We start from the raw sequence: 17,066 nt of genomic DNA on the forward strand, positions 1-17,066 counted from the left end.
ATCGCGATAGCTCACGACAAGACTGCCTTGCCGCGGCGGGCGACGTCGCTGATGACGTCAGAGTAAACAGCCAATCGCAAGCAATAATTAGGAGAATAATAAGAATATCAGTTGTTAGTAAACGAACGGTTGAAATAGAAGGTAATAGGTATCTGAAAAGTGATATTGATGTAAAATCATTTCTTGATGCAAGATACCTTTAAAAAAAAGTCTGCCAAATTCAAAACAATTACAAGAAGTGTCTGTACTTACAAAATCACAATATATCATCGACAGTCTTTCTGCTGGGCTAAATGGTAGGCAGTGAGAATTCTTTTGTAACATTGGACCAACAATATGCAGCAAAGCATCAAATTCATTAGGGGACATCCTCATGAATACGAAATAGTTATCACTGTCTCCTAATCGCATTTCTGAGATAAGATTATTGTAGTCCCCTTGACCCAATCTATTTGCATTTGTGGGCCTTGTGTGCCATCTTCTGTTATTATTATTATTATCAAGTAATAATAAACACAACAACACTCTCCGCCTGTGAACATTTACTGCATGGCAATTTCTATTCATGTCTCTTTTCACCGATGCTTAGTTACAGTACACTTGCATAATATGCAATGCCTGACAAAAAAGAAAAAAAAAATTAAAATACATCCACAAAGTTTGTTTATATTTACTTATATGTTATCAAATGTCGCCGGCAGATAGCAGGCTGTTTCAAAAATTTTTTTTCCACCAGTCGTATCGTGCCGCGTCGCGCCATTGTGAAGTGTACAGCCAGCAACTTCGCGTTAGATCGCGAGTTATCGCTTCATCGCGCCGCCAGATCGCGCCGCGCCGCGCTATTGTGAAGAGCGCTTATTAAAAACAAAAAGTGCTAACTCAGTCAGTGCATTATCTCTGTTTTATGTATGTGGAATGGCGTCAGACTGTAATAACGATTTATCTCTGAATTCTGATCTTGTGACTCTTCAGAAACAATTAACTGTTGCCCGGAATGAAATATGTAATCTTAGGTATCCAAAATTTGTATTTGCGTAGCTTACTTAGTGGACTTATGTAATTCTTTACCTGGTGGTATTCCTAACCTCGTTAGATGATAGTTGTGTTTTGTATTGGCATTTGTTTTTGTATTTAAGTGTATTACATTTTTTCGCACCCAACATGTACATACGCATTCCCATATTAATTCTGAAACTAATATATTGTATATATAGTTTATAACAACTGTAGGTATCGTAAATGCCGGGTTAGTATAATTTTTTTGGGGTTAAGCTGGACTTAAAACCTTATGCTACATTCGTAAAAGCATGCAAGCTGCATTTAAGTAGCACATTTGTAGACTTATAGCGCAACTACACAACATAGTAATTTGAAAGGTAAATTCTAAGAGAGACTGCTTTTCCATTTTTAAAAAATTATTAAAATTCCTAATAATGTACTTTTTAACACCGCAGAGCCTGAAAATGGCGTTAAAAATTTATGTTGTTTTCTCAATAATTACTGTGCTGTGACTTGGCTGCTGCCATGCTTTTTACTTAATGTTAGTCAGTCACCATTACGCGGTCATTGTCTTGTTTTTAGCACAGCTGAGAATGTTTTCCATGAAAAGTATGTCTGATCCTGTTGTTACCATGCTACTGTGTGTTTGGTACTAGCTACAACTTGATGTTGTGGTTCTTAATAAATCTTTTGGAAAACCTTGAAGTGGGGGCAAACGGGGCAAAGAAAGTGCTGTGTAATCAATATTTACATAATAAAACTGCTTAAATAGCACCATTTTCCACCTTTAAATTCACATTTTCCCGGGGGAGGAACCCCGGACCACCCGCTTCAGTAGGGGGGATCGATGATTCTTTATAAAAAGGTATATTGCCCCCCCCTTTGGAAATTTAGTTGTTGCGCCCCTGGGTAAACCACTTAACCGCGAGAGGAAGAGGTTGGAGTCGGCAGTGTGGAAAGAGAGGAGTGTGAGCAGGGAGGTAAGAGGGCGCTCCCCGCAGGCAGCAGATGCGGAGCCTGGGGCACGCCCAGCGCAAGGAGCTGGAGAGGATCCAGGGTGCGCTGGAGACGTGGCGGTGCCCCGGCTGCGCGGGCACGCCTCCCCCCGTGCCGGACGAGCGTGTCGTGCTGCGCTCCATAGGCACGGTGACGACGGGCTTCCCGGAGAAGAGGGGCACCCCGCGCCAGCCGGGCGTGTGCCTGCACGGCCAGGGCAAGCTCACCCTGCACGGCGACGTGTTCACCAACCCGGAGCACGCCCTCGACGGCCTGGAGGGGTTCTCCCACATGTGGTGCGTGCTTCGGCCCGTCGTCGCTTAGCCTTGCGCGAGCTATTTGTAGTTTAGCTCAGTGGCAGGGATGGCCCCCCACCAGGGGTGCCGACGCAGGAGGGGGAGGGGAGGTTCACTGCCACGACTGTTACTGTACCCTCCCCCTCTCTTTTAAACCTTGAGGTTGGCGCCATTTTCAAGTCTGGCCAGGGGCGCCAGTCACCTTAGCTACGCCACTGGTTTAGCTGTGGCATTTGAGTTGACAGATACCATTCAGTTTGTGAATTTGATGCTGTTGCAATGTATAATGTATAATTTTTTTAAAAGAGTCCTGTATTAATATTGATGGCAGCGTCTAGTCAAACACTTGACGTCTTCCTGGTACTCGCAAAGAGCGCTGGGGTTGAGGTGCTTGAATGGCTCCATATTCAAACTTGTTATATCCATACAGCTTGGGTTATGAGCATCACTGTTTACAAATCCAACAGAACTGCTTGAGAAGATTTTACAATTTAGTGGAGATAATTAAAAATGAGAGCCATAAAGTTGTTACAAGCATTCACTTGTAACCTAATTTTTCAATTTTATAATCTTTTTAGTTTTCTCCATTTGTTTGTTCTCAAAAGATTAAAAATGTAATGTTGACGGATAATTATTGCTAAAATATTTGCAGCAGATCTTTTCTTTATATTTTGTGAAAATTGCATCTCTTAATGTGTACACGTTGAAGAGTTAATGAAGGCTTAATGGTTACGTTCCATCCGCAGGATTCTTTTCCACTTCCACAAGAATGACGCAACACATTTGCGAGCGAAGGTTTCTCCTCCACGGCTGAACGGGGCACGTACTGGCGTGTTCGGGACACGCTCCCCTAACCGACCCTCGCCCATTGGACTCTCGCTCGTGGCGATCGACAGGCTAGATGGTATGATTTCCTTTTTGCATTGATCTACATTAATTGTTGCTGATTATGATTTAAGCGCTACCCTATCTACAAATTGGTTCCATGTAAAATTATCAAAGAGGTCTGAACTCTTAAAATCTTTATAAAAAAAACCATTTAATGTGTAATTGTATTCTTGTTGAGATCAAGAAAATATATTGTACAATAATGTGTAAACTACCAAAAAATTTTTGTAAATCTAAATAGGGTCTGTAGGCTATTAAATTATGCAATTAGTACAATGATAGTGATTCAAAAACCATTATGAGATACTATTTACAGTGTGTACTTTTGTACCACTGTTTCATGTTAGTTGAGCCCAAAAGAAAAAATACCAAAGAAAAAGTCATGCTGACTACTCGACTCAAAGATTCACTATTTTTTTTGCGTGACTTGACTCGAGGTTAAAACATGCTACTCCTGCACCCCTATTGCAAGATATATAACCTTGATCTAAACATGTCTAAAGGACATAAATATACTTATATCATGAGTAGGGCTTCTGCGAGTCCTGATTTTTTTATTTTATTGAAATCAAGTTATAAATTTAATACAAATTATTTGCAAAAATTGAATACATTTTTTTAATACCTGCAGCCACCTAATCATGATGTTTCCCAATTGTCTCAGTTCTAATGTTTAAATAATAGTTTGTTTCCTGAAACTGGTTGCACGTAGGTGTTGTGCTGTATGCAGGAGCCTCGGTGTACTTCTCGGGGGTGGACATGGTGGACGGCACCCCGGTGCTGGACATCAAGCCCTACATCCCGCAGTACGACAACCCGGAGCAGTTCGAGCCGCCGGCGAGCCCCGTGCCCCGGCCGGCGGCGCCCCCCGAGGAGCGCGAGGCCCCCGACGGGGAGGAGAGCGCGGGGGCGTCCCTGGCCGCCCCCGGCGCCGCCGCCGGGCCGGAGAGGGCCTCCATGTCTCCTTCAGCACAGGTGAGGTGTCACTTTCACTTTTGATCAGGGGCGCAACAACAGGGGGGGGCAAGGGTATTTTGCCCCCCTCCCCTGAAACCTTGAAGTGGGGGCAAACGGGGGCAAAGAAAGTTCTGTGTAATCAATTGTTAGATAGTAAAACTACTTAAATAGCACCATTTTCCACCTTGAAATACAAATTTTCCCGGGGGAGGGCCCCTGCCCCCCCCCCCCCGCTTCAATAGGGGGGGATCGACGATTCTTTATTAAAAGGTATATTGCCCCCCCCCTCTAAAATTTTAGTTGTTGCACCCCTGCTTTTCATAATGGGTTTTTGAGCGTAACATTATGTCATGCAAAATGTTACACAGACTAAGAGAAGGAATGCGCGGTGGTCTGCAGGCTTTTGGTGGATATTTAAAAAGTAACACTGATTAGCGAAATAACAGGGAAGTTCACGGATACCAATATTATCCGATTTAAGTTGGGTTCCTGTAATTACAGTAAACTCTCGCAAATCCGTGGGTGTCGGGGATTTATGACCTTCGGATTTTTGAAAACTTCGAATTTTTGAAAAATTTTCATTAAAATACAAAAAAAAATTCTAAAAGATAAGATGGTAGTCAATGAACATGTAATACTACCACAGGACGTCATAATAAACAAGACACTTGAGAAGTTAACAGAATGGTACGTAAGCAATACCAGTATAGTCCATTCATAGTAAATGAAGCACCCGAGAAATTTTTTTTCCTGAAAATTTACAGCCTGGCCTGATTAAATTTAACACACCCATTTGTTCAAGTTGGTAGTAAATTGTGTAAAAAGTAATTTAAAGTCATCTTAAATTAAATTAATGGCACCCGAAGTCGCACTTTGATGTGAAAGAGCTAGGCGTAGCAATGTGGCGTGCGCTGAAACGGGAAGCCCCTTGATAAGGGGAAGTGAATTTAGGAGGGGCGGGAGAGAGAAGCGATACGTAGCTGGCAAGAGACTCAAGGCCACTCCCTCACAGACACACGGCCAGTCCAGTTAAACTAAAGAGAAACGGGAGAAATAAAAAAAAAATCTGAAATTTTGGCACAAAACAAAAATAATCGGGGAAAAAATGGTAAAACTCACAATAAAAGCTTATACAAAGCTATTATTTAACATGCAGCATATATTTTGTGTTGGTTTATAGTGCACTTACTAATGTTCGTATAAGAAGAGAAAAAAAATTGGACAGTCCGTTTAAAAACACGGCAGCAGTAGCTTGTGCGACGTAAGTGGGAGTGCGAGAATCTCGTCTAGACAGGCTGGCGGCTGCAAAGGCAGCGGATGCATGACGTCATACGGCTTACCTCTCCCTCCCAGACAACAAACCATCTCTCTCCCTCTCTCCAGCCCTCTAGCCATTTTCTGCGTGTGAAACTGTCAACATCCTTCCTCCCCTACTCCACACTGCATGCGACGAAAGCCAGGTTGTATAGTCCATTCCCGGTAAAATGAACATTTTTTTAAGGCCCCCCACGGCAGCCATTTACCGTTAATTTTTTGATACAATTTGTTTGTTAGTTACAGAACATTATTTCTGCTGGAAAATCTCTGAAACTTCAAAATTTCTTTAATGGAAAAATTTAGCAGGGCGGTTAGAGTATTTATTTTTACCGCAAATGAACTATACTCACCTTCCCTCCGGCCAGCATTCCCGGCGTGTGACGCATGACAACTACAGTCGTGTGCCGCGCACAGCTAGGAAACTTGTCACTGGCAACATGTTTCACACACTGACACACGGTGCCCAGAGCTTCAGGAAAACCTACGCGATTTCCAACCTACTCTAAATATCCGACTGGAGTCTGTTTACGAAAAGCATTTAAGAATTTGCTAATGCCCAACTGTTTTTTTTATATCGGATTGAGAGGAGTTAAAATGGCTAAAAGGCATGGTTTTGAAGTTTTAGGTGTAAAAAACCGTTAAAAAATTTCTTGAAAGCACCAGAGGAAAAGGCATTACACCTTTATCTTTATTTTCCCGCCATATAATGTTACGGTCACCGCTCAAATTTCAGTTATCTGACGGGAACGAGATGACTGCGCGCCAGTTCAGAGCCTTTTACCGCGCTATAAATATCAGTGAGCGTCGCTCTTATCATCCACTGAGAATAGTGATACATACATCTAAACAGTAACGATCATGTCACTTCGGAAATACCCCGGATTTCTGAGAACTTCGGATTCTCGGGCCACGGACTGGCGAGAGTTTACTGTAATTACATTTTACTCTGCCGGTTATCAGTGCGGAGATGTCTGACGGTGAAGAACTCCCATTACGTGCGGCGCCATGACACTTCTCAGCGGCCGTGTGTTCAGTCATGGCCGTGTGTTACAAAGGAAAATAAATATAAATATTTAGTTTCTGAAGATCATTCCACTGTACCGCACCTAGGAACTTGCAATAAGGCGAAAACCCGGGCCATAAACAAATAGGCAGCACTAAAGACTTTGTTAAGCAGAAGGTGCACATATTCTTAACCAGTACACGAAGGCGTCATGTAACAAGGTTTTCTGGATGTTCCAAAAATCTATTCTGTGGAGATTTAACTGAGCCAGAATATTGGTTATTTATTTTCTTAATACAAAATGCATGCTATAATATTGGGGATTAACTATTTTCCACTCCATTCTTTAATTCCTTTTGCAGGACAAAAACAGACCAGCAAATTATGCAGATTTATGCGTATACATATTACTACGCATTATTGCTACAAAAACGTAAGTCTCTGTGTTTGTTTTGAAAAGGAAAGAAAATAAAAATTAGTTGACTTATTCCTAAACTTTTTTTAATTTGTTTGTTTAATGAACTAAGAAAAATATTTTGCTAAATGCAAAAGTACTTAGGTGTTTTATTGATCTTAAAATGTTTGATGAGAAAATGACCACTAAGCTGTCGGAAGCAGAATAGTCTAGGATAGTTTCAAGCTCCCAGTCATGTCTGGGTGGATATTGATCATCTGAAGAGTCTGTCTACTATTTCACTCTTTTTGTGTGTTATTTCATCCTAAGACATTGATAACATTCAAAGAATTCTTTAGTTTACCTTTTGCATAGGAGAGATGTTACTGATGTAACTGAAATTTAAAAAATAAATATTCAAATTAAAAATTCAAGGTATCAAGAAAGTAATTTGGATGAGGTATTTTAAAGAAACTGAATAATTGTGGTCTAGCACAGGCGTACTCTCAGGTACAGTAGGAGATGGTGATCATCACGGTTGTCTGACGGGAGCGGCTGGTGTTGCAGGTGCGAGTTCCTTCGTGGGTGACCCAGCCACCGGCGTCGAAGCTGACGGTGACGTTCAGCGAGCGCGCCCAGGCGCAGCTGGAGGAGCTGGGCGGCGCGGGGCAGCTGGCGGCGGCGATACGCAACGTCCTGCGCGAGGACCCGCGCTCCGTGTACCTGCGCCAGCGCTGGGGCAGCCAGTTCTACACCTTCCTCATCTGCGACCTGCACGTGGGCTGCAAGTTCGCCGACGCTGAGCGGGCCGTCACGGTGTTCCAGGTGCGCCCCGCCGGCCGCACGTGCGAGTGCGGCCAGCCCGAGTGGCAGTGCAGCACGCACGGCTCCGCCTGACGGGCCTCGTGCGTGTCTCTCCTGGGCCGCGCGTGTCTCCTGGGCTGTGCGTGTCTCTCCTAGGCTGCGCGTGTCTCTCCTAGGTCGTGCGTGTCTCCTGGGCCGCGCGTGTCCTGGGTCGTGCGTGTCTCCTGGGCCGCGCGCGTGTCTCCTGGGTCGTGCGTAACTTCTGGGCCGCGCGTGTCTCACCTAGGCTGCGCGTGTCTCTCCTGGGTTACACGTGTCTCCTGAGCCGCATGTTTTTGTCCTTAGTCGTGCGTATCTCCTGGGTTGCACGTGTGTCTCCTATGCTGTGCGTGTCTCCTGTCCTCCCAGTTTGGCAAGTTCTTGAGTCGTAATTTCATCCTGAGCCATTTTAAAAAGAGGCACATTAAAAATATTTTTTTTTGTTGATGTCTTAGAAATTTTTTTTATGATCCCATTGAGATGATAGTTTGCTTGAAGTGGAGAAATAGGAACTATATTCACCATCTTGGTTTCAATAGTTATTAGGTCATAACAAAATTTTATAATTTGAATTTTTCAAATTGGCTTCATTAAAGTATATTCTGTATATAATGTAATGGAATGCTTGGCTCTCTCCTACTAAGAGTGTACTTACTATGTGAAGCCATCGACATTTAGTATTGAATTAATTTTTGGGAATGACGATACAACTAGAATAATACCGTATTTGCTCGCTAGGACTGTCATGACATGAGGCATGACAGACGTACGCAGTTAGTCGTATCTCAAACGACATAAAGATAAAGAAAGCTGGACTCGCGCGCTTTTGATGATGTGCAGTGTTGTCGGAGAAGAAGAGGGGAAGTGAAGGAGGAAGGGAAGTGGGTGGAGCAGGTACTGGTATTTCTAACACTCCTTTGTCTGGTTGGCTGGCTAGCTGGCAGGAGGGAGGTTAAGCCACGTGTCTGCCTCTCTCCCCCTGCGGACTCGCTGCCTCTCCCTCCCTCCTGCCGCGTTGCTGCTTTCCCCACCCTCCCTCATTAGAACAAAGACGCACGACTTGCCAGTCATTCCGCCAGCTGTTTCATTTAATTAAATTTTAATTGGCGTTTAAATAAGTTGTGGCAGTATTTCATTTTGCTTTTATTAAATGTTAGTTTTTCATAGTTGAAAAAAAGAAAAATCTATTTTTTCCTCCAAATTCGCCTATAGGCCCCCTCCCCTTTTTTGGAGTCGAAAATTTGAGGGAGGGGGGGGGGGGGGCTTTACGTGAGTAAATATGGTATGTTTATGTACAGTATGTAATGTTTTTTGAAAATCATTCAATGTGTGATATCTGCTTTAACGAAGGCAAATCACCCTTATGGTGTCTTTCGGTGCCTATATTTCCCTCTGAAAGTTTTTTTTTTGATTGCCAGGTAGCACTATGCTTTGCATTTGAAAATAGGAATAAATTAATGGGTGAATGGGTTTAAAGAGTTTAGAGGTTAAAGTGATTATATATTAAACCCTGAGAAATAACACAAAGTTCAATTACAAGTAATTTCAAGGCTTTGGAGTGCTAAGTAACTTTCAGTTCTCTGGAACAAATATGGCCACCAAAGTAAACAGCACAGAAGGTGCAGAAAGTGCAAACAAGTGCAATGAGAAAACTGACTAGTACGTATGTATTATGTATAATGGGTAAGGGGGATAGAACACCCAAGTTAAGAGAGGCCTGTTAAGGAATAAATTAATAAATATGTTGGTTGAATTGTCAGTATATATAGAGACCCAGAAATTTAGTAGTAAGTCTTAACCTTTTTAGATGAGACACTAAAATTCTGGGGTAAAATTGGAGAAATTCTTGAGTAAAAAATTAATTTTCTTAGTTAAAAATAAATACATAACAAACCAAGTGACATGTTATATTATATGAATATAACATAATTAAAAATCTACCACTTATATTGTACTTGCAAAAAAAATACTTTCAGAGAAGCTAATATTAATGCTTATTTAATGGAAGCTCGTGGATATTTATATTCATGAAATAATGAAAGGACCAGGCCTGTGCGAATGTCAGTTTTTTTTAGTTTGAATCAAATATAAATATGTACCATATATTCACGAATATGAATATAGAATTTTAATAGTAAGAATAAGAATTAAAAATAAAATCCCACTAAAAATAATTTAAGTCATGTAAAAACTGGTTGAAATGCTCGGTTAAGTTAGTTAAGTTAGTTATATGGAAAATGTTTTGCTAAAATATTTAAATTATGAAATAATTTTTTTTAAATTATGCAGCTAACCTAACTTAACCTAACCTCACTAACCAACCAACCTTTCATTTCAGTTCCTATTCGCCTTATTTTCCACAACTGCTTTTCTTCATATTAATACAAAAAAATTTCGTGAACTGTGAAATCCATTTCAATCTTTTTTACAAAAAAAAAGATAAATCTTTTTTTTAATTTGCTGTACTCCCAAAGTAGTGATTGAATTAAGTTTATATGTATTTACATATTTGAACCCTAGCTACACCTGAGTTTTCATTGTTAACTGGCACCAGATAATTTGTATTTTGGTTCAGCAATATTATAAAAATAATTTATGTTAAATTAAACTTGAATCTTACCATTATTTTGGTTATTTTATATACTTTTGAGTCACACTGTCTGTATTACATAGTGTTAGATTGATTGTGGCTATCGATTTATACGCCATTGAAACTATGACGATTACTTATTTTAATGCCTATCTCAATGGAGTGTTCGTTATTATTGACATTTATTTTTTGCCCACTTATAGTGCGGTGACAAAAAGAATACAAATAATATTTTGTTTTAAAGTTTGAAATGTTAAATATGCAGTGTTTTGAATTATTTACGTGATTTTTTTCCATTACTGTTTAGCGAGGTAGTGGCGAAAAAACTCTTAATGCTTGTTGCATGTTTAAAAAATCATTTATTATTTATTATTCATGTTTTAGATTCTTAAGGCCCATTAAACAACAAAAAAGGGTATTCAAATCACACAAATGATTTCATCTTACCAGTGAACATTGGTATATGACAAACTCACAAAGTGTACTAACTATGTCAAGTATTTGTAAGCAAATATTTGTTATTTCAAAGAGTTAGTATTCGAGGGTGATTCAAACACAAATAGTTTATTATTTGTATTTGTATCTGAAAACTTGACTATTCAAGGACTTAGAAAGGACACTTTTGTCTTGAAAAACCTAACCCCTCAGAATACTGGAGATAAGGATGATCACTTCAGGCAAAAGTAGACATCCAGAAAAAAATAACACTGGCTCAATATACATTTAAACTTATGTTATAAACTACCAATTGTGCAGCCCTACATTGTTTTAACTTGACCGTCAGATGGGTGTATATTCCCTTTTAAGTGGGATTAATCCCTGCCATGTTGGACTTTTTTTTCCATCTTTTCGCTATAATTGTAATTTTAAACTGTTTATTCAAATTTAGGCATGTCAAGGCATAAATCATATCTTCCAGACCTTCTCTACCTTGTTGTGACCACATATTTACTAACATGCCTCGAGGCAATAACTTATTATTTCATGCTGGTGATTACAACTATCATGTTAATCACACAAGTTCACAAGTGTTGACTTCAACAAGTAGCCAAAGCTATGTCCCATGTCACGTCAAACCAAAAAATTTACCGTATTCACCCGAAAATAAGACGACCCTGGATGTAAGACGACCCTGGATGTAAGACGACCCCCCAATTATGAAAACATGTTTCAGGAAAAATTATAAACTCACAATCTTAGCTTCTTTCTTTTGGTGCCATTGCCTGGATTCACAAGAAAACATTGATATAAGCAATATCTACAAATATTTCTAAAATTGTCTTCTACAAATAACATCACACATTTAAAACGCTGAATTAAGTTATTTCAACTGCTTTTTTTTCTTTCCAGTTTCAGTTAATTACATTACACATTTTCCTCTTCTCCATTTTCACTATGATGATCATCACTTTCACTGTCTTCATCCACGTGGTCAGCCATAACAATTACCGAATTTAAAAATAACTTTGTCACAAATAAACAATGCAATTTCCGTTCACCATAGATAAATATGTATCGTTAACATATGCCACTTCAAAGATAAAATACACGAAGTATGTTCCATATTGACGGGACTACTGATCTTTCGCTTTGCAATGTTGGCAGCCTGTAACATGGCTATGACATGCAGCAGAGAAAGTGTCGTATACACGTCCGTATTGTGTTTAGAGGTGGGTTGTTACAGCATTTTTCGGTATCTGTTCCAACCTGATACTGATACAGTAATGTACCTAGTTACAAGTCTCTGATACTTTTGTATCAGAGCAGTAGCGGTCCCAGGAAGAGACAAGGTATCAGCATTCTCGTTACAGGGTACACATCCTCCGTGCCGTGTGTTTCTGATACATTATTCATCACGCCCGGTAATTCTCTACCTCTGTTACTCTCATGCCTGCCTGATACAGCCAGTATCAATCAGTTCAACATTCACTGCAGTTCGTCCTGGCCGTGTATTAATTACCACCATGTACATTGTTGCGGGCTGTTATAGTTAGTATCTTTATAGTGAAATAAGGAATGGCTAAGTGCAGGAAAAAGACTTCATTTGTGTGGAATTTTTTTACGGAAAATAATGAGTTTGCTAATTGTAATTTGTGTAAACAAAAACTGAGTTATAAATCATCATCGACTAATCTGAAGAAACATTTGAAACGTAAACATTGATATAGTATGCTCACTAATGTACGTATCTGTTTTATTTTAATTTTTAATTTTTGATAAAATCGTAATCTTTTAATGTATGAAAACACTAGTTACTAATTGTTTTCGAAAAAATAAAGTCCATATGTTGATTACATCTGTTATTAGTGTCAACTGAGAATTTATTTGCATTTTCATAGCTGTTAGGTGCACAAATATAAATATTATATCTTGTATTAATGTACTTTTTAATATTAAAATTTCATTAGTTTTATTATTGAACGAGACTGTGCACTCACTGCGCACTGAGCGTACTTTGATGTGGGACAATAGCCAAACGACTCGTAACAATTTCGCTTTGCGCCTCTCCTTCAACGCCTTCCCCTGCGCTTCCTCCCCTACATTATTTCCCTTCTTTATCCCTTATTCGTCGTTCCTGCTCCCTCCCCTTTCACAAGCTCCGCCCAAGTGACCGTCATCTGCGATCGGGTTCTGCGCAAATTGGCCGTGGTGTTGTTCCAGGCGAATTCTGTACTGGTACTAAAGTACTTGATACTTTTCAAGTGTACTCGTTTGTCCGTCCTGATACAGGTGCGTATCAGTGACAAAGTATCATGTTGATACTTTTCGACCCACCTCTAATTGTGTTATCTATGAGCACGGCTATTGTTTTCTTAGCTGCTGATCGTTGCTTAGCTGGAGTAACATTACAGCATTTTTAATGAGGAAGTTATGGAAAACATGAAGTGCTGCAATATTTGGCGTATGGGAAACCCATTGTTTGGGTGATATTGGAGGCTATTGATAGATAAATAAATAAATAAACAACCTTTGTTATTATAGGTAGGTTATACAACAAAACGATCTTCAAAAAAAAGTTTGATCTCGGTTGTTAGACGACCCCCAATTTTTGGAATCCTCTAGAAGGAAAAAACTATCGTCTGATTTTCGGGTGAATACGGTAGCACGAAAGATTTATTGCAAGAGGTATCAACATATTTGAATTTGCAAGATGGCTAGACCTAATCCTCTTTAATAGACCTTTGTTAACTTGACGTGAGGGATGCTGCCGTCACCCATTATCCATAACTTGCGATTGCTTGGGTGTGTTGCTACTGTATACTTGTTAGTTTTTATTATTTATCTAATACCAGATTAAAGACTTTTTACTATAGTTATTTTGAAGGAGTTTGAATGGAGCATTTTGTAGCAAACAAATGTGGATTTTTTTTTATTTATAGCCATATTAAACAATAACTTACCTGACTCACCTGTTGCACAACAAATGAAACTTTGCATATTTAATCTTAAACTCATAAATTTTGTAAACCAATGATACAGAATCGTAATCTAGGTAAGAATCAACAGCTTCTGAATCTATGAAAATTCTATATTTTGACATCTCTAAATACAAGTTTCTTGAAAATGGTTACTTAATGTCTGAAACTTTGTTTCCTGTAAGTTTGTTCCTAATTGCCATGGTTTTTTGTATACTTGTGTGTACTGAAGATACTTTTTTGTATGAAATACTATTTAATGTTTGTACTTAATTTTATCAGTATTTTAATTATAAAATTAATTATTTTAATAACATGTGTTATTTGCAATTGTAAAAACTATCAGAATAAAAGTTATACTATGTTAGAATAGACTTCTTATTACCCTATGTTTACAAATTTATTAGCTGGAAAATTATTTTATTTAGCTGTGTATTTTGCTCGTATTATGTACTTTCTTCATCTTAATGATGGGGTACTTAAGTGGGGTTTGACAATAACTTAACTTAATAATAATTGCTGCAGTAATAATAAACTGGTTTATATCATTGGGACTATTTGTTTATTCTTCAAAAATATTATTTATAATAAGATATTTTTTTATATTAATTTACCTTCTCATTTGGTGCATAAATATACTATTAAAGATTTGAGATTAAAAAATGTTTTTATTTGTATTGGGTGGGACAACAACTGTAATGATTCGTAGCAATTATTTTAAGATAAAAAAATATAAAAAAATAAATCTTAAAAAAAAAAATTAAAACAATATTTGAAGTGTAAAAAATGTTAGAAATCCTATGTACACTTTTAACAATTATATTTATCCTAATCATAAGAGATTACCTAATTTCCCTCATTTTTTTCTAAATAAGTTCTACCTAATTCTCTCAAAGTAGCGTTAGTGTCTATGGTTTCCATGTTGCTCCATGCTAGAATGGGGAAGTCATGTTAGTGTCCATGGTTTCCATGTTGCTCCATGCTAAAATTGGAAAGCCAAAGATTCACAGCAGCCACTCCATGCCAGCTTTCGAGCATGTCAATTGTTTTTGTTCCCCTTTTTTTCTCTCAGTTTATCAAATTCAATATATGTTCCAAATGGTCATATGTCCCCGGAGGCGTTGTGTGTCGTGATACCAGAAGCAGAGCTTCCACAAATAAATCTCTAGGTTGTTTCAGTAACTGTGACGCAGGTTTTAATCATTGGATTCGAAGGCGCAGGGTGTTGTAGGTGTGTGGATATTAGTAGCTCATGGGCCTGTGAATGAGCTGTCTGTTTTGTTGCTCCTTTCAGAATTGTGTCGGCGAGGAGTGCTGCGCCCTGAAAACCAGGTTGGTAGACGTGATGTTTGTGTCGTGTTGTGATTTATAGTCTTTTGCCGTATGTCAGAAGTGACATAGTGAATTTTGGTGTGAGAGTAACGTAAAGCTGCACGGGCAATCCCATTCGACACATGCGAGTATGACACTGGCCCACTCCGACCTGGAACCAGTTGCAAGGGCACATAATCGTGTATTTTGTAGTCTGGTGTGTGAGAGAAAGAATGGCATAGTTTAGCAGTTTTTCCCCCTCTTTTTTCAGCTTAGGCTGAATGGTTTTTGTCCCCAACATGAAACATAAAACTATCAGGTTGTTATTTTAGACTAGGGTTACAGTTATAAAGTATGTTTCATGCAGAGTATTTTTTTTATTATTTACCCATTCTTTTTTAGTTTTCTTCCCATCCTATTTAAATATTTACATGCTCCCGTATACCCCGGCCCTGGACCGACCTGCGTGCCCTTGGCCTGTTTCTCGGGTGAGGTTGGGGCAGTTCCCTCTTGCCCGAGATCCTACACGATGGCAACTGATAATGGGAACAGCTTCTTTTTTCCGGTGATTTTTTTGTAGTGTGCGAGTTTACATTATGTGCACTTCGTGGTGTGTGTGTATGTAAAGAGAGAGTACTACTAGCTCCGCAGAGAAACAGGTTTGTTCCAGATTGGCTGGCCAATCGGCGCACAGCCAATGTGGGCATAGCGGTCGTCTGCTTGGTGTTTTTGCTACTAAAGTTTAGGTTTTTTTTCTTTAATTTTCTAAGCGTTTTGGGGGTGTAATTCCCTAGTGTATTGATGTTAAAATATGTGTGAGCCTGTACTTGGTTATAAAAGTTAAAGTTCCTTGTTTTAATTGTTGCGGGGTGTACGACCGGCACGTCCGATCCTCGTGCGGCCTCCCCTAGTGTAAGTGGTACCGCAGTACGTCAGTGGACTGCCGCGGTTACGTAACATGTGATGTCATTCGGCTGCCGGGTATATTAGCCCGTGCATGTGCCGGCTCGCGAGCTTATAGCCGGACTGCACACCTGAGTCTTCTACCATGTCGAGCGGCCCAGCGGTCGCTACAGGACTTTGTCGCCGTTGGTGGTAAAGCCCATTTTCGGTCTCTACCGCTAGCACACGAGTGATATCCTGTTTACCACGGACTCCGACGGCTGCGATTATAAAGGCAAGTACAGTAAAGTCTGAGGGCCAGAATCGGCCCGTGTCCACCGTTGTGTTTTGCCGTATAAAACTATACGCGTTATTAATGAACTGGGACGGTGTTCACTGGTCTTCCCCCCCTCCCTCCCTCCCCCCTTCCTGGAAACAGTGACATTAATGAATCATATACTGGGAATGATACCTCATGAGGACAATGAACAGTGATGTATTAGGTTAAGTAGGTAGAGACTCGATAGTATCTTGTAGGAGTCCGTAATTAATATGTTAAGTGTTTGTGCCTGCTCCCGTTTCCATAATAAATGTAGTGTTTTGGAAAGTGATTTAGTATCACCTGCCCCTCTGTCACCCCCATTTTCCTTAATTCAATGTTGACGGTTAGTTCAGGCTAACCCCCAACAAAATAATAATCACTGCGACATATTTGATGTTAAGAAACTGATGGATGGCAGCCGCGTGTGTGTCCTTGTCTTGATCTCCAATAATTTTTTAAAGTATTTGGTCTGGGTTATTTGGGACAGTTTTAATGTGAAGATTTGCGGCATGTCCCTAGACTTCACATTTATTTAGCAAGGTGGGGAGGATTAATTCTTTTTACAATATTTTACGATTGCTGAATTTTAAAATTGGTTTTATGTGGCTGCTAAGTTAGTCTTTTATCCATGATTAAGCCCTAGTGTTTTACAGTTTTTACATATGGAATATCTTAGTTAAATAGTTTGAGCTGAGGATCTAAGATCTTTTCCTTTTTTTTTTTTTTGTGATTATTATTGTGACAGATTTAGTAGAAGGATTTTCATTATCCATTTCATGTATCATTGTTCTAGTGTGGTCAATTGGCGTTGCATTGCAATTAAGGCGTAGCAGAGATTGCCATGTTGTTTAG

General features: G+C 39.5%; 1 protein-coding gene across 1 annotated transcript in view; it reads left to right on the top strand.

Annotated features, from left to right (window-relative positions):
* Positions 1-845: 845 nt before the first annotated feature.
* The window catches only part of LOC134539821 (uncharacterized), a 35,420-nt gene continuing 19,199 nt past the window's right edge, over positions 846-17,066 (top strand). Inside the window, exons 1-6 of the mRNA XM_063382112.1 lie at positions 846-1,013; positions 2,001-2,291; positions 3,038-3,195; positions 3,910-4,154; positions 7,418-7,675; positions 14,994-15,031. Of these exons, the coding sequence (XP_063238182.1) occupies positions 916-1,013; positions 2,001-2,291; positions 3,038-3,195; positions 3,910-4,154; positions 7,418-7,675; positions 14,994-15,031 (1,088 nt within the window). The 5' untranslated portion in view covers positions 846-915. The remainder of the gene's footprint in view (positions 1,014-2,000; positions 2,292-3,037; positions 3,196-3,909; positions 4,155-7,417; positions 7,676-14,993; positions 15,032-17,066) is intronic.

Source organism: Bacillus rossius, chromosome 16 (assembly GCF_032445375.1).
Source record: "Bacillus rossius redtenbacheri isolate Brsri chromosome 16, Brsri_v3, whole genome shotgun sequence".
Lineage (NCBI taxonomy): Eukaryota > Metazoa > Arthropoda > Insecta > Phasmatodea > Bacillidae > Bacillus > Bacillus rossius.